General features: G+C 36.6%; 1 protein-coding gene and 1 long non-coding RNA gene across 13 annotated transcripts in view; one reads left to right on the top strand and one right to left on the bottom strand.

Moving 5' to 3' along the window:
• The window catches only part of FAM172A (family with sequence similarity 172 member A), a 427,753-nt gene that overhangs the window by 142,666 nt on the left and 265,815 nt on the right, over window positions 1-19,272 (bottom strand). For 7 of the 12 annotated variants that reach the window (XM_023258464.2, XM_023258436.2, XM_023258451.2 and 4 more), the window contains 2 exons: window positions 14,709-14,825; window positions 6,732-6,816 (listed from right to left, as the gene is read on the bottom strand). In XM_023258464.2, the coding sequence (XP_023114232.1) occupies window positions 6,732-6,816; window positions 14,709-14,825 (202 nt within the window). The other 5 variants (XM_019837058.3, XM_019837033.3, XM_019837029.3 and 2 more) reach the window with 5 other exon arrangements.
• LOC109502347 lies at window positions 1,880-3,987 on the top strand. The gene is made up of 2 exons (XR_002744415.2): window positions 1,880-2,013; window positions 3,437-3,987. It is a non-coding gene; the product is annotated as an uncharacterized LOC109502347 (long non-coding RNA).

The raw sequence follows: 19,272 nt of genomic DNA on the forward strand, positions 1-19,272 counted from the left end.
TGTGTAACTCAAGGAAGAGTGGAGTACCTTAATAACTTGCTCATTCCTATGCTTTATGGTTACCAGAAATCTTAGAGAACTCATAAAATAGATCTGATGAAAAGTTGAGGTTTTCAGGGACCCAGAACAAGAGAATGCTGGGAGGGAATAAGGGTACAGAATTTTGAGCTCAGTAGGTAGCCTGGAATTTAGGAAGGATCTCTAAAGTCAGATGGGCAAGTACTGTCTTTATCGGTGGGAAGTGGCTGGAGAGCAGGACTAGAAGGAATGTCCCAGAAATGTCATCTTCTCAGTGAGGCCTTCTCTGGCCTCCACCTCCGCATACTTCAAGTCCTCTCTTCCTGCTTTGTATTTCTCCTACCAATTGCCACTATCTAGCATGCTACATGTTTTCCTCATTTATCTTGTTTACTATTTGTCTCCCCTACTAGAATGCAAGCTCTGTAAGGGACCTTTATTTGTTGTAATTCATTGCTACCCCCTTGGCACCTGGAACAACATCTAGACCGCAGTAAATGTTTGCTGAATGAAGGTGTGCCGACTGAACACACACACCCAGAGAGGCATGTAGGGAGCACAGTTGCTTTCATCCTGTATTTTCTATCTTTCTGTGACTCTGGTTTCTGTGAAATATTTTGTGACCCTTATCAGTGTCATAGAGCACAAACGAAAATATGAACAACTAAGTTATTTGTTGTTTAAGATTAGAATTAGAGACGGGAAAGGAAGGGACAATATGTCTGCAAATGCTTTTTCATTCCCATATGATTAAAATAATAATAGTTTTAAAATGATAGCCTTAAATTCTAAAATGACGAATGAGAATATACAGTACCACATTAGGTTTTTACAGAGCTTTCTTTCTGATGAACTCAAAATGTCCCTCCGGATACCACACAAATTATTCTTACATTTCTACAAGATAAGTGAGGTGGATACTTGCTGTTGCCATTTCATAACAGACATACAAACAACGAGAATGTGGGCTATACAATAAACGATAAACATAGGTCCTACTAACCTGTTATATAATTTCTTGAATAACAGTGTTTTTAACTGGCTGATTTTACTAGTAGGAAACACCACTAATAGGGGTGGGGCAAATAGTCTGTTGACAGATATTCAAGACCCTTCAAATATTCACCATTCCCTATATGATAAGTGAAAAGTCAGATTTCATTTTAAGTATAAGGTACAACACTGCCAACTTCTAAGTGTGGAGTTATCAAGTGTAATATTTGTTTTCAAAAGAAAAATAAAAACAACATGACTATACTGATAATAATGACCATGGATGTGTTAAATACAACTTAAAAATTTTATTGTACCTGTTTTTAAAATACATATATATTCACAGATAAATAACAGTGATAAAATGAATCTACTATGAACAACAGATCTATTTTTTTGTAAAGGGAAACATATTCAGCAATGAAGGAAAAATACCGTCTTAAATGAGTATGTATTTTTACAGGCAATTTCACTGTGATGACCACAGACTTTAGTCAAACAATAAAAACAATATTGCTTAAGAAAAACTTTATAAATTAGAAAGATGGGGGAAAAAAAGACTTCACTAAATTGAATGCAGAGTCTAGATATCCATTATTAACTTGGGCTTGGAGAATTTTAGGTGTTTCCAAGGTACAGCAACAAGCTTTGGTTATTTCCATTTGAACTTCCTGCCATCCCTCAAGTGCCATCACCTCAATCAAGTAGGCCATAGAATAGTTTTATCCTCTCTTGCCCTTAACTGATTTCCTCCTCCAGCTCCTCTATATTTTGGTAATGTTTTCATTATCCCAGTTACTTCTCATTCTAGCTTACTGTTGTCTTCTCCCTCTCACTGAGCCTCCACGTGCAATCTATTTGCCAACAGGGAGTGCAGATTCTCCCCGAGTCATATTTGTCATCTCTCTCCTTTCCTGTCTGTTCCAATTGCCACCAATCCAGTTCACCCCATCCGCTTCTACTAGCGTTATCGTCATGGCCGGCTGAGTCTGCTGCCTCCAGGTTCGTGCTTCTTTCTTTTATCCATTTATTAAATTAATCTTCTTCAAAATCCCATTTTGATCATGTCATACCACTTGTTCAACATTTTTAAAGAACTGTTTGAGAGAAATCATTGATTTTGACTGAAAAACTGTTCAGTTTTTATAAGTACGTGTGGAAAATGCTGGGGGTTTGGCCCTCTTTTCTCATGATGCCAGTTTCAAAGGGAGGAATCTACCACTAGCAGAGGTCCAGGAAACAGTTCTTTTTAATTTTTTTTTTATTTTGGGGGGAGAAAAGATAGTCATGATAAGTTATTGTTTACTGCTATGCCCCCAACTTCCAGAATAGTACCTGGAATATAATAAGTGATAGAAAAACATTTGAGGAATAGATAGATATATGCTGGGGAGTGAACATGAAATCTCCTTCTGAGTTAAGCCAAGTTTTTTGGAATAAAAACCCAAAGGGAATAGAAAAGTTACAGGGAGCAGCAAATTCTGTCCTAAGAAAAATAAGAGCTACATAGTGAGAAGACTTAGTGATCAAATGATATAGTGTGCAAATGTGATAAAGAAGAAACTTAACATCTTTTCTCTGATACATTGTACAGCAAAGTCTAATGAGGCAGTCAGGGAACAAGGCTAGGAATGAATTATCTTCAATGAACTTTTTACTGCCTTTTTAGAAAGCTGCTCTTAAATCCTAAGATATCAGAGCAGGATGAGCCTTATAAGGCTTTAGCCCCCAAAAAGCTTCTGTTGGTTTCTACATAGGCTTGAGCGGTCACCAGAGGTGCAGTTTAAATCTGTTGTATAAATTACTTACTCCTGAAGAATTAACCCCAAAACTGGGCAGCTTAAAAGATACACATTGAGCACACACAGCTTCTGTGGGTTAGGAATCTGAGTGTGGCTTAGCTGAGTAGCTGGCATAGGGTCTCACCATAATCAAAGAGTTGGCTGTATCTCAAGGCTGATCTGTGAGAGAATCCTTTTCAAAGGTCACACACCTGGCTGAGGGCAGGCCTCAGGTACTCACTGACTCCTGGCCAGAGCCACCAATTCTTTGCCACATGGGCCTCTGCACAGAGCAACTCACAATACAGCAGTTGGCTTCCATCAGAGAGATCCAAGTCAGAGGACAAGAGCGAGCCTTAGCTCCACCCACATTCACTGGTCTTACCATATTCCCCGTTATCCCTTCAGCAGCAGGCTTCATAAAATGGTGACTAGGTTACAGTGCCTGTTAGGTGACAACACCTCGTGGGGCTGAGAATACATTGGTATTCTAGGGTGTGGTACATACCCTAAATCAGCATTTAATTCATGTGATAATTCTCCCAGATCTGGGAATGAAGGGATGGAAATGGGAATGGTTTCTCTTGTTATTACCCTCAGTGACCTACTAACAAAACTGTGTCTCCTCATTTCTATGATTTCAGGCTCTGCTGATCTAAAGGTCTTAGTTCCACAGAGAGGAATGCTTCTATTGAGTGACACAACAATGATTCCATTGAACTGGAAGCTGAGACTGTCATCTTGCCACTATGGGCTCCTTACACCACTGAATTAACAAGGAATGGAAGAGTATTACTATATTGGCTGGGGTGATTGATCCTGATTACTAAGGGATAACCAAGTTGCTACTACACAATGGGGATAAAGAGGAGTGTGTCTGCAATACAGCAAACCATCTAGGACACCCGTTAGTATTTCCTGTGATGAATGTCAACAGAAATCTACAACCATCTAATTCAGGCAGGATACCTAATGGCCCGGCTGTTTCCAATGAAGGTATGGGTCAGCCGACCAGGCAAGGAACCATGACCAGTTGAGGTGCTTGTTAAGAACAAAGGGAACGTGGAATGAAGGTAGTTTTAAATACCAGCTATAGCTACAGGGCTAGTTACAAAAATGAGGAATGTAATAACTATGGGTATTTCTTTCTTATTTTGATTTGAACACACATATTAAACATTTTTGTTTTCCTCTCTTATTTCTTTATCATTTCATGTAAGATGTGTCAGCATAATTAGCTTTATCTCTCAGTATTTAAATTACAGGATACAAAAGGTAAGAAGAGTGGACATCAGCCAAAGACAATAAAAGAACTTTGTATCCTTTCCTGAGGAAAGGGGTTGTGTGTTTTCGTTCGTACATGGGATAGTTGTATCACATCAGGTGCAAGCGTGACTTTGTTAATGTCTACAATTATTTGCAGATTAAGTTTGGTTTAAGAAGATGTGGATAACTGCCAAAGTGACAAGGGGTGAATGTGGAGGCTCTGTAATGTGTCAGTTTGGCTACACTGAACTATGTTTCCCAGAACTATGTTTCAAATTGTGTGTTTCTGGTTAGGATGCTACAGAAAGGAAATTTCTGTGGGATGTTTGGAGGGCTGAAGTCAAGTGGCAGCCATTTCTAGCTCATGCGTGTTGTAGTTCATCTGCTAGCTCAAGCACCAGCATGAGTAGCCAGAAGTGCACCTGTTCCACCCTCACTGAATTCCCCTTCAGCATCCCTGATGCCTGGGCCAGGTGTGTGTGTGTGTGTGTGTGTGTGTGTGTGTGTGTGTGTGTGGATAGGACACTGCCTTCTATAGGACACCCACACCACCAAGGACAGAAGCAAAAAGAACTAACATGAGCTTATGTCCATCCTCATGGGCTCCAGTTCATGCTTATGGGGGTCTCATTCTTGCTCTCCATCACTTTACATCCATCTCCCTTTCATAAAGGTCTGCTCTGTGGTCTCAAGCTCCAGCATGGATGCAAAGTCGACATTCTTACAGAGCTTAACCAGCTCTGGTCAAATCCCAGGTCAAATCCTTTTAACAAATCCTTTACTATATATAGTCAATCCTCATTATTTGTGGATTCCACATTTGTGAATTCACCTACTTACTAAAATTTATTTAAAACCCCCAAATTGATGCTCATGTGCAGAGTGGTGAAAAATGTGAGTTGCCTAGCTTGCATTCCTAACTAAGGTCAAATAAGGCCATGCTTAACTTTCTGGTTTCAGTTCTCTTGTTTCAGTGTCCTTTTCACAGACTATTTAGTGCCATGTTTTTCACATTTTTGTGTGGTTTTTTTTTTTTTTTTTTTTTTTTTTTGGCGATTTCACTGGCTGAAATGGCCTCCAAGGATAGCACTGAAGTATTGTCTAGTGTTTCTAACCACTAAGCCCTAGTGTTCCTAAGAAGACCGTGATGTGTCTTATGGAGAAAATTAATGTGTTAGATAAGCTGCATTCAGGTACGAGTTACAGTGTTGATGGCTGTGAGTTCAACGTTAGAGAACTCAACAATATTTATTAAATAAGGTGTCTTTAAATAGAAACATTCATAAAGCAAGGTTATACATTGGTTGGTTAATAAAAATGTTGTGGCCAGAAGCTTGTAGGAACCTAATCTTGTATTTCCCCAGGATTCACTAATTCAGCATTCTCAGTGACTTTATAGAACATAACTACTGATAATAAAGAAAGTTAATTATATAATATATATATATAATATCACACATGTATATGAATGTATTATATATACTATAATATATAACATATACATTGTATAATATATATAAATACACACATATACATATTATATAGATATATTGTAGCATATATATCTCCTATCTGTTTCTCTGATTGAACCTTGATGACAGACCTGAAAAGTTTATCTATGACAGTGAGGCTGAGTTCAAGTTTAGGTATTTGTGATAGTGAAATACAGTGGTAATAATTTTTTACATAATAGTTCTTTACCTAATGTTTGAACTGTTCTCCAAATTACTTCCTTCAATTATATAAACATGTCTGCAACTCTAAGTGCTTAGTGATTAACTGTTCACTATGACTGTCCTATGGAATAATTTGTGTTCAAAACTTCTGCTCGTTCTCTGACATCTCTGGCCAAAGCAAGCCCATTTTTGTTCTGCAGCCATAACCAGATACCACTGCTCATTTTGCGTTTACCATCCAAACTGGTTGGGAATTGTGAAAGCCAAAACCAGAAAGCAACAAAAAATATCATCACTCCTCTTATCTAGACATTAGAGACTAACGTACAAACTCTGTTGGCTGGAGATCAATTCCATCCTTAAACTGTCTTCCTAAGCTCACCTGCTTCCTGAGGTACCTCACCCTCTACCTCTTCCAGTAGGCAGGCCCATGTTGCCTTTGTTGCCTGTGAACATTTTCAGATCCATTCCAGCCCTTATTCCTTACACTGCTCTGTTCCCTTTGCCTAGAATATCATCCTGATGTCTTTCTATAATCCACATCCTACCTATTACACGAGGTCCAGCCAAAATATTCTGCATGAAAAATTTTTCTAAAGGTCACAGCAATCTCTCTTCTCTGAACTCACAGCCTTGACTGCCTGTTCTATCACTGACTTGGTACTCAATCCAAGGCAAATATTCTGAGATTAGCTACCAGTCCGTCTTAATCAACTTTTTATTTATGTACATCTTGTCTCCCTAAGCTTCAGCGGCAACTGTCTATATTACTTGCAAATTGCTTCACCTATTCATCTTTACTAGGTTTGTTAGTAAGCATTTTCAGCCACTTAACAAATTTCTGGTAGTAGATCAGACCCATGCCGTATGTTACCAATAATTCATTCAAAGATACGAGGCAGAACAACATGCTTAATTCGCAAAATAGAATTCCACATTTCATTAGCATATTTTTCACCCTAAAAAAAACCCCACACATTTCTCATCAAACACATACCTGCTGAGACTCGAGGACAATCGGGCAGCATGGACTCCACTGATGTGTCTAATGGTTCTGAGCTAGAGACCCAATTACAACAATTCTGCAATGCAATAGAGACAATTTTCCGTTGAAACATTTTTTAAACCAAGACCAACTTTTCTGGCTGCAGAGATAAATTTATCCTATATAATCAGCCACTAGAAGTATATCCAATTTCTTTTCCATGCACTGTAAAAAAAAAAAATTCTTATATAAACAGTCAGTATTATTCATGACCAATGTGGCTGTGGAAAAAAGTTTATCTTCTACAATTCAGCAAATTATCTGTTCTGATAAGAAGACATGTAAGCTTCTGTGAATGATGATGGAATACATTTATAACAAAAGGCTAAGATTATAATTAAGGAAAACTGAAAAGGATGTTCATTTTTAACTTTTAGATGGAAATAAATATTAACTTGATCATATGAAAAAATAGCTTCATTTTTGACCTATAGTCTTTGTCTCTGTAATACTACAAGAAATAAATTTTGCATTTACTCCTTAAAATTTGGCTTATATAAATATACTGTAATTTTTTACTTCAACCTGGGTTCAATGAAGGCTGTATCAAATAGTTCAAAAGAAATACAACCTAGTGAATTGAAGCTGTGTGGTTGAGGACACAAAGCCTTCAATATTAAAGCCAATCTTTAAGATAATGATGACTTACCATTCAGACAAATGAAATAAAAACAATGTATATTCCTTCTATACATTTTGATTCTGTATTTAAAGTCTGGCTTTAAAAAATGTGATTAGCCTCATATGGCTTTTAAAAAATTTCTAACACACACACACACACACACACACACTGAATTTCCAGACAGATTTTATTTTAAAAGAAATCATCCTATCAATCATGTTGGAAAAATCGCTGATTGCTATTCTGGTAAACAAGCATGTATTGTATATTTTTAGATGCTTGCTGCCCTGGTTGTGCACCATGGAATCCGTCCTCACTGTGGAAAGATCCTTGACTGGTAGATCAAGTGTCTTATTGTATTTCCTTAATTCATTCTGTCTGGAAGAAGATGTCAGCTGTGTTGCAGTGAGGAGAGAATTTCAAAGGCCCCAGTCCCCACCAATAAAGGCCGAGGAATGGCTTTTGAATAGATTTGTCAAGGCAACCCTACTGTTCTGGGACCAGGGAGAGCAGGAATAACATAAAGGAAGGGTTGCTGTATGAGATTAGAAAGTGAAGTTCACAAAGCATGGCAGATTTTTGTAAGAAACAGTAGATCAATGAAACTATTGAACTGTGTGGAAAAAAAAAAAAACCATGAAAACAAACACAACATCTAGTAATGTTCTTAAATGCTTTCTCTCTTTTTATATTTAAAATGGATAAAATATTAGTATTTTATGTATTACAAAAGCTTGATGGTTTAAAGTGAATATGTATTCTATAACTAGCACTCCTAATCTTAATTAGCAGATGAATGCAAAATTATACAATGTGAGAAAGCAGAAATTATAAAAGAAGTAGGGTTTTAGAAGATATTTGATACATCTGAAATAAGTAAAATTAATATTACTATTGATAGAATACCACATCACAGAGTTCTAGATAATGCAGAAGATTAGCACACAATTAGCCAGCTTTTATATACAATGTGACACTTGCTTGTAAGAAATAAGTATTCTCCAAAGCAGTGTCAAGATATGCAAATGGATGATTCGTTTTATCATTCATCACAGCCCCTAATAAATTCAAAAATCATGACTTCTATAGGTACTAAAAATAGGCTCCCAATGATACAGGGAGATAGCTTCAATGAAGAATGACTTTCCCTTTTTCTCTCTTTTTCTTAAACAATTCAGTCTTTTCAATGACAGCAATTAGCACTACCTACAGACAGGCAGCGATTAGGTATATATTTTAATTATTATTCATCCTCGTAGTATCTCCAAATCTGATGAAAGTCAGCTATTACCCAGGTGATATGTCAGTCTTAATACTGCTCACCTACACTTCACATATGTAAAACTACGTCTTATAGGATATTTCTAGTATTAATGAAAATGATGGTACATTACAATATGCAGGCGATTAACCATTTTCTAACTCATCATCACTGACTTTAAAAAGCTGAATAAAATGGATTTTACCCAGGTCACCTTTAAATCAAACATTTAAAACAAAAGATAGGTTAATATTTATGATTCCGAAATTTCAGTTTTTATCTAGATCCTTGTTTAGTCTTTGATCTCTCATAAAAATAGGTTAGAAAATAAACATTCTATAAAGTGAGTATGTCCAAAAGTTCTCTGGAATGACAAAGTACCTGTGAAGGACAGTTAAGGCTTGAAAGAAGTTTGATGAGTGTACATGGACATGTGTGCGCACGTTCGTGTAACATTTTTATCCCACCGGGAAAAATATGTAGAGAAAAGGGTAAAACAATCAAAAAATATGTTTGCCATGTGACAGAGCATAACAAAATAAATAAATAAAGTGATAATAATAATATTATTATTAATGTAAATGTATGCGAAATACATGGAAATAAATATGAGAAACACACAGCCATTACACCTGAATTCAATCTGTTTGAAATTCCATCATATCAAATCCAACTTCCTATTCTTTTTTTTTTCCCAACTTCCTATTCTGAGATGCATTTCTATGGTTTAAAAACTAGAGTTAAAAACCAAATTTCTTTCATTGTTTTCCTAATGCTTATTCTATTCCTCTTCTCGCTTCACCCTCACTTTGCCCTCACCCCAGTTCTTCAGCTGAGATGGACACTAGTGTAGTGTCCTGGACGGCAACAGAGGCAGCTGAGTAGGAAAGTCCTACCTAAATTCAGAACATGCTGGAGTGTGTCCTAAGCCCCTGGAGATCCTATTCTAAGGAGCAGCCAGGCATGCTTTACTATAGATAGCAAGTGAAACATGTTTGGGCCTCTGATGTAGCCCTGCCTCATCCCAGCCAGAGAGAAGGAAGCCCCCAGCCAGAGCCAAGAGTTTGGGATGCACAATGTAACTAAAGTTTCTCTGGGTTTGAGGGGAAAAAAATTGGCAATACAGAGAGTATTTCTTAGAGTTAAGTGTTCTCAATTTAAAGGTCTTTTACTCTGAAATAATGAACTCACAGTTTTTTTGTGGTTATAAACTGTCTTCTTTATGAAATCCAAAATGTTGGGAACAATATTTCAGTGTAGATATGAAATGAATTAAAATTTTTAATAAGAAGATTAGAACTTAGTCTATTATATTTAAAGAGAAAAATATGTACTAAGTATCCTGTGCAAGGTACCTGGAGATATATTTGCTGACCTGGTTGAATTTAGGTACTTCCTCATTTTTATTTTATTTGCCTGAGATCCACCAATGCCTTAGAGGTAGAGCTTTAAAATGGAAGGCATTGTGTCCTCAGACAAGAACAACTACAATTCAGCAGATTGTATTTCCAAGGACTGCCACTTAGATCTGATGGTGCTGGGTAAGGGTTCATGACAGTTATGTAGAACCATACATCTGGCTTGGCTGGAGATTTTCAGAGGCCAAGAATATGTCAGGAAATGACATTTGCCCACTCAGCCTTTTTTAAAAAAAAAATTAAAAGTATGTATTTAAGGTGTACAATGTGATGGTGATGATTTGAAACAGGCATACATTGTGGAATGGTTACTACAGTCAGGCTAATTAATTTTCTCACATAGTTACCATTTGTGTGTGTGTGTGTGTGTGTGTGTGTGTGTGTGTGTGTGTGTGTTGTGTGTGTGAAAGAACCAGAAATCTATTCTCTTGGCAAATTTCTAGTATTCAGTACAGTATTGAATAGGTACTAAGTATCCTGTGCAAAGTATCTGGAGATATATTTGCACATCATGCTGTACATTGGGCCTCTAGACTTATGTACCCTTCATAAATGCAACTTTGTACCCTTTGACCATTTATCTCACCTCCCTGCCACTGGTAACCACTGTTCTGTTTCTATGTAATCAACCTTTTTAGATTCCACATGTAAGTGTGATCATGTAGTATTTTTAATTGTGTCTGTTTTTTTTGTTTTTGTTTTTTTTTTAATTATTTCATCTAGCATAATATCCTGCAGGTCTCACCCACTTGACAGTCCTGGAGCTTGAGATATGAAGTATCTTTTAGGAGCTGCCTCAGGCTACTTTTTACCTCTCCTCATGAGTCATGGTTAAGTATGGATTCTTGGTCTTTTGGTTGGGAGTAGTTCTCACTCAGAGTGATTGTCAAAAGTAGCCCTCAAATTGTTATTTTAAAATTATATAAGTAATACAAGAATATAGTACTTAACTTTCTTTCTGTGTGCTAATTGCTAAAATTAAAAAAAAAGTAAATCAGCTTTTTAAAAAAAATTTTTTTTTAAACGTTTATTTATTTTTGAGACAGAGAGAGACAGAGCATGAACGGGGGAGGGTCAGAGAGAGAGAGGGAGACAGAGAATCGGAAACAGGCTCCAGGCTCCGAGCTGTCAGCACAGAGCCTGACGCGGGGCTGGAACTCACGAACCACGAGATCATGACCTGAGCCGAAGTCGGACGCTTAACCGACCAAGCCACCCAGGCGCCCCTAAATCAGCTTTTTATACTAAGTGAATAGTTAAAATCAATATCTTTATCATATTAATTTAAATATGCTTACAAAACAAAAAGCAGTTTTATCAATTTGTAGTATAAGAAGAATGACCAGGCAGTTTGTACCAGGAGACACTTCTAATGTTTTTAAAGTGGTGTTTGGTGAAATAAGGGAGTTAATCATTAAGAGGCCAAAAGCAATGAGGCTTCATCTACAACCAGACTACTATTTTTATGGACAACATTCCAGTTAAGTGAAGTTGTTTTTCTTGGGAGGCATATTTGCAAAATATCTTAAGATTTTGAGCCGATTGCAACTGAAGCCAGAGGAGGAGGTGCTGAGGGACACAGACGTTACCCTACCACACCCTTCTCTCAACACCTGTGCTCAAGACAACAGCTCTTTTCTATTCACTGAACCCAGGGTTGTTTGTTCTTCATTATTTCAAGGAGTCTTGCAGAGTGGACAGAGACTAAAAAAAGAGAAAGAAAAAGCGACAGAGTTTTATCCTGAGTGCTGAGAAACACCAGATTCTTATTTTGCCAAACCATACTGAATTCTCCCTGAGGGGGTCACACATTTAGGTGGGTTCCTACAAGGATATCTGGCAAAGGCTTCCAAAGTCTCTTTTTTTATTCTTGTTTTAGAGAGGCGCTCTAAGCAGGGATAATTTCAAAGCTCCACAACAGAGATCTAATAATTTTCATCTCTGGGATATTACAGTGTTTTCTAGAACACTACTTTTTTTCACAAAGTAGTTCACAAAGTAGATGGGATAGGAATTACTATATCTGAAACAGGCCCAGAATGATGAGGTGGCTTTCCCAAGACAATAAGCCTTCAGTAGAGTACCTGGTATAGGCCAGATCTCAGTTAGTGATTTAGCTAGTGAGTGACTAAGCCAGATCATTATCAAAACTCAGTTCTCCTAACTCCTTGCACTGAATTACTACCCTATGGCAAGATATTTTGAATATGCAAATCATTCATAAAACAAAAGAATACAACTCATGTATTTTATATTACTTGCGGGTAAGAAGGTAACAACAGTAAGAACTATGATTTTTATTGAACTTCTTTAAAATGCCAATGTCCATGCATTTTTTTTATGTATACTATTTTCCAACTGTACTTGCAAGGCAGGTATCATATTTCAGAGATGAAAAACTGAATCTCAAAGAGATTAAATAACTTAGCCAAGATCACACACTTAGGTAAGTGACTGAGTTAGAGTCTGAATTTCGGTATGTCATAATAAAAAACTCTTCATGCAATTTCATGCTTAAGGCATAAATGAGGGAATTAAAAGAACTATTCAGGAATAGGTCATTTATAAAATTATATAATATTAAAAATTTTAATAAAAGCTATGCTTACAAAGAAATTAATGCCAGTGCTGATTAAATTAAGATGAATTCAACTATTGCCTATTTCAGTCAGATGAAAAAAGGCATAGATTAACATATTCTGATTTTTGAAGGCAGCACCTACTCCAGTCTTCGTTACAAACAGTTGAAGAAATAAATCTACTATAGAGAAGCAGCTGCTGGTTACCAAAGGGCAGGTAGGCAGGAGGGGGGGCGGGGATGGGTGATATAGGTGATGGGGATTAAGGAGTGCACTCAGATGAGAACTGAGTGCTGTATGGAAGTGCTGAATCACGACATTGTACATCTGAAACTAATATTACAATGTACATTAACTAAATGGAATTTGAATAACAACTTACGGTAAATCATAATAAATCAAAATAAATTTTGTTATGTTCGTCACCTGGAATGAGATATGAAGAAGTTCCAATTAAGAAATGATGAACAGGGATGTTTCTAGTTTGGGACAAGTACTAAGTTCCATAGTGGTTATATGTGGGGGAAAAGGTACGCTTATTAATCTTACTACTTACATAATGCTGGGAGATGTTTTCACACCCACTCGGACAAAAAAACATATAGGCATGAAATACACAAAATTTCTCTTGAAAAAAAATTAGGCCCTTGGAGAAGATAATTAAGGATGTGGATAAATTGTGAAAGGAGAAATATGAAAAGCAATGTGGTTAGAAATCACCTGGATGTTAGAACAGATGAAAAGTCCACCTTCATATATTTATAACATTATGAGGAATGGAGTAAAAATATTTTAGATTTTTGCATCATGAAGGTACTTTTTCTTCTCTCTTTTTTTTAAATCTGAAATTTATTGTCAAATTGGTTTCCATACAACACCCAGCGCTCATCCCAACAGGTACCCTCCTCAATGCCTATCACACAGCCTCCCCTCCCTCCCACCCCCCCATCAACCCTCAGCTTGTTATCAGTTTTTTAAGAGTCTCTTATGGTTTGGCTCCCTCCCTCTCTAACCTTTTTCTAATGTAAAGAATAACAACAACAGTGAAAACACACTGGTAATATTATGATTATACCACTATGGGATTATACAGCTTAGTCCTTCTATATATTCAAGACTCTTTCCAAACATTAACTCTCCAGTCCTTACAACACACCATAAGGGCTGGTAGAAGTTGCCCACCATACCCATGGTAAGAGGTCTGCTGAATAAATGTCTGGGTTTTCTATTAAGAACAAGTGGGAGAAAATCAGGAAGGTCAACTAGTTCTCATTTAAAGAAATATATGATTTGACTGGACAAGTGATATAGCATGGTGTAGAAGATGTCAATTGCTTGTAATATCAGAAAGATAAGTATAAATAAAAAAGAAGTTTCAGCTGTACATCTATAACCAAAATAAAAGAAATAATAGGTTGAAAGTTAAAAAAAAAAAAAAAAGGAGCATGTTCAACGAATCATGATAGTTTTCAGGCTCACTAGCCCTCAGGAATGGTAAAAGAAGTTTTCTTATCCTGAGCTTGGACCATGACCAGCCCTTAGGTTTCTCCAGGCCCAAGGGTCCATCTGGCAAAACGCTATCAGCTTTTTACTTCTCCCCCTACTGGCAGTAGTGAGCCAATCCATTAAGAAGTGTCACATACTGACCACCTTTCAAGAAAAGGGTGAGACCCAATGTACATTAAGCTACTTTCCTGTAACTGAGCTGCACCAATGCTAAATAGCTGGTGGGAAAATTAAAAAATCAGAGAATAATAACCTCCTAACAGATCATGACCTTCTTTAGCCTAAGTTCCTACTGTATACTATATGCATACATAACATGCTACAGAAAGCCAAAAAAAGGGAGAAGGGCTTTCAGAAACACATTTGTTCTTCAGAAGGGTTTTCTATTATTATTTCAAGCGTGTCTACTTTTTTATATTCTCTCTAAATGTTCCGCCTCTAGAAAGGGAGTTTGGGGGCGGGAGGTGATATAAGTTGGTGGGGGCTCAAGATATAAAGGCTCTCACTCATTCATCTCAGCATTGAAAAAAAATCTCGTCTCACCTCTCTCATCCATTCTCGAATCGTTTTGCCTGCTTCTTGATGCCACACATTGTGAACAGAGTCTGTCAACGCCACAGCAGTTACCTTACTTTTTACATCTGCTTCTCGTTGAATCATCTGTTTCAAAAAAAGGAAAATAAAATATTGGCTATAATTTTTTTCCCTACTGGGTGCAGCCTGCTTAGTCATAGATAATAATATATTAAAACTGAAAAAGTAACAGGCATCTCTTGTTCAAAGTTACTCTTTTCTGTACCAAACGCATGCCCTGTTCTTGTCCAGAGATGTGAAAAGACCTAATATTTTCTTTTAAAAAGATAATACCACTTAAGTCTTAGAACTACGCAGCTCTATTATTTTCCATGCGGTTTGACAATTCAAGGATTAAAGGGATCACAGGGGGAAAAAGGAGGAATCCCTGAGGGTTTCTTTTACAACTTTCTTCCACCACTTCCTATTTCAGTGCTTCAGGGAAGTTAGCACCCGGGGCTCACTGTTAGCTACTTAGGACTAACTTCTACTTATTTTCAGTAGATGGCATGTCAGTAATGAAAGATGTCTTGCTTTGACTTCTCCAATTTAACTAGCCTGCTCTTCAACAGAGTCTTGTAATTCCTTGGTGTTTTAAATGCCCACAAAGATCTTTCTCTTCAAAGCCTATCAATATCATTTGGCTTTCTAATGTATTTCTTCACGTTGACACGCTACAGTATTACACTCTAACTTTTTTCTTTAGAATGCTATTTCTATAAAATTAAATGGTTCTGAAACTTAAAAAAGAGCCATTTGGCTTAAAGAAAACTGAAGAATTCATCAGTCGTCTGCAAGATAAAGAAAGTGAAAAATAATAGCTCCACATCGAAAGAATCATGAGAGGTTTTAATCTACTAAGACTAGGGACTCTGATTGACACAAGCATAAGAAAGCTTAATAAAAAATTACACTTAAATCAGGAAGCAGTAGCCCTAAATTTCATAGCCATGCCCTCACTGTTTCTTGGCATCAAATGTCTTTTCTCCCTCTAAAAAAGAGCAATTTCTTAATCATTTGCTATTAATTTCTATGAATTGTCTCTCAAAAGTATATAACTGCATTTTAAAACAGTGAGACTTCTGAGTGGTGCTGAAAGCTCATACAGTGAACGTTGAAAAGCCAGGCTTCTGATACCAAATGATGCCTGTTGGCATTCTGAATGAAAAATGTCTCTCTCTGTTTTAAATGTCTTCAAACCCTACATACGCACATCCCCTCTCACTGAACACTACCTAATGGGAATCGAATTCACTGTTAATGCTGCTTCAGCAGAATTTCCACACCTTAAATCTTTAGGCCTTTTGTTTTCTGCTTATATAATGTGGAAATCTTAAAATCAATGTTGCTTATCAACATCATAATGTAACTGCAAAAATTCATCTTGCAATATCATATTTTTAAAAGCATAAAATAATACCCTAATTCAGTACTTCACATTCATTATTAAGTAGTTTGCTACCTTATAGATTTTATTTTAAAAATAGACTGTCATTCATAAAAAAGAATGAGATTGTGCCATTTGAGACATGGATGGACCTAGAGGGTATTATGCTAAGTGAAATAAGTCAGACTGAGAAAGACAAATACCATATGACTCCACTCATAAATAGAATCTAAAAAACAAAACAAAACAAAAAACCTAAAAAGCAGAATAAGAACTATAAATATAGGGAATAAACCAAGGGGATGAGGCAGGGGGTTGGGCAAAATGGGTGAAGGGGAAAGGGAGCGATAGGTCTCCAGTTATGGAATGGGTAAGTCATGGGAATAAAAAGCACAGCATAAGGAACACGGTCAATGACATTATAATAGCAATGTAATGGGACAGATGGTAGCTATACTTGTGGTGAGCATAGCACGATGTATAAACTTGTCAAACTGCTAAGTTGTACACCTGAAACTAATGTAACATTGTGTATCAATGACACTCAAATTAAAATATAAAAAAATAAAACTACCTTAAAGAATAGATTGTCATGGATCATGTTGGCACTAGAATATAAAAATTTAAACTGACATCAGATAGTAGAACTCAAAATTCCACAACAGTGAATCCACCTGGCTCATGAAGAAGCTACATGTCCTTACTCTCATTTTCTAAACAGTTAACACTTTTAGAGATCTAGAGCGATTGTTGCTAAAGTTACAAAACAAGAGCATGCTCTTCTGGTATTCTAAGAATATGTCTGCATTTTAAATTATTTGCCCTGGATTTTGTTGTGGTTGTTGTTAACAAATGCTGACTTCTGTAAGGTGGCGTTATCTGAAGACACAGAATATGGAAAGCCATTTGTGAAACGACATAAAATTAAGAGTCAAACAGGCTGAGGATTTAGTGGAAAAGCAGAAAATGTGGTAATTAAATTTCCAAACTTGGAAAAATATACAGTTGTTAGATGGACTATCAGAGAAAAAAACCTTTGGTCTGTTTTTTCCATCTGGCTGACATTTCACACAATGGATGTGACGCTGTGTAACTTTTCTTCACAGAATTGAGCATGATATCTCTTATACAGTTTTAGTCCTTTACAGTATAAAAATCACTTTCACATTATATTACTAGAGGTGAAGAGTGGTCAAATTCTAGAGGATCTCAAAGAAGAGCGGGCTACAAGTGAACCCAGTACAAAGAATTTCAAATATTCGACTGTTTAGTAGGAGTAGTAGAATTGTAAATTGGTGAAAATCTTAACAGTTTAGTTCTTTGGATTAATTTACCTCTATTCTAGCCTCACTGAAGGTACCTGCAACTGCCATTTCTGTCCAAAGCCTCTGGCTTCTTGTATGTGTTAGCTTGGTTCATAGCCCTTCCCTCTCTTACTGCCTCCACTGGGAGTGAGCACTGATGAAGAATGCTGGAGAATAGCAATGATGGGGTAGGGCGAACACAGGAATGAAGATTGTTTAAGAGACAGACTCTAGATAGAATATAGAACAGGTGGAGGTGCAAGGTGGTTTTTATTAGGATCCATGGATAGGAACTCCTTTGGAATTCCTTGCAAAATTCTGTCTGTACATGATAGGTATATTTTTCTGGCAGAGGGTCCTAAGCTTTCATTAGATTCTTAAAAGGATTTTAGTCTCTAAAAATAATAAGACCCTGTAATTTCAATGTTCCCATATAGTCTTGGATGAACTTTGAAGTACCTGCTAAGTGAACTCTTCAAACAATGAAGATCAATTTCACACCTGTACCAATCTTTCAAAAATAAAGGACGACCTTCCATTTTTTGTTATAATGTCTTTAGTATGGTATCAATAGTTGAAAAAAAGTGATAAGAAAATTTGATGTCCTAGACATCAACATCTCAAAGCTTCATGGCTTAAGAGGTTATGTATGATAAAATTATAATTAAGATACTATTTATTTTTATTTGTGTGTACAATGTTTATTTACATCTGAGTAGGACTTCATAAATTTCAAAATGAATAATAATTCTTATTTTATTCTTAAATAATATTGAAATATATACAAAACTTGAATTATTTTTCCCATTTGTGGAGGAGGAAACTGGTTGAGACTGAGAAATTGGTTAAAGGCCACACAGATACAAAATGACACAACTCTGCATTGTCCCTGCCTTTAAGTCCTGTGTTCTTTCATGAAAGTCACATGGGGTCTATTTCTCAGTAATATATCATAATGCTCTTACATAAATGAACTCACTTGATTAATCTCCTTTTCTTTACAGTATTTCAGTAACACAGTATTTCATTGACTTGGACATTTAAAAATGGTTAAAGAAATTCAAATCCAGATCAGTAAAGAATGTTGAAATTCTAAAAATCATACCAACATAGAAATCAGTCATGTGCTAAACCAGACTATCAGCAGCATTTAAAAATTATTGTTACAGTTCTAAAGTAAAATGATGTCTGGGGTAAGAGGGAAAATTAAATATTTCTTTAAAACATGCTGATGATTTGAAAATACAAAGTATTTGATGCTGCCACCTGATATTTTTGCCCCTTGCTTTTTTTTACATTTATTTATTTTTGAAAGAGAGAGAGAGGAGAGGGGCATAGAGAGAGAATCCCAAGGAGCCTCCACACTCTCAGCACAGAGCCCGATGTGGGATTCGAACCCATGAACTGTGAGATCGTGACCTGAGCCGAAATCAAGACTGAGTCACTGAGTGACTGAGTCACTGTCTCCCTTTCTTAATTGTATTTATCTCTTCATAGTCCTCTCAGCTTCTACAAAATTAATTTGCTCTTTTATTCCCCATATTGAGTGTTCCTAGTCTGACAAAAGCTTAACTAACCCAATAAATATGAAGTACTTTGAACAGATTAAAAACATATACCATCTGTATACAGGCTCATCATACTCTTAAAATTTTTGGAGTTTGTATTATTTTTTTTTCTAGAGTAAGATTTTAAACATTAAGTAACTGTAACAAGAAAAGAAAGCCTATCAGACCCTAAGAGTATTTGGTGAGATGAAGATCAGGGGATGGGGGGTGTGGTGTGGGAGGGCCATTGTCAGCAGTAGCCAGCCTTGCTCCCCTCCATGTGCACTATGGCCCTT

This window comes from Felis catus, chromosome A1 (genome assembly GCF_018350175.1).
Source record: "Felis catus isolate Fca126 chromosome A1, F.catus_Fca126_mat1.0, whole genome shotgun sequence".
NCBI lineage: Eukaryota > Metazoa > Chordata > Mammalia > Carnivora > Felidae > Felis > Felis catus.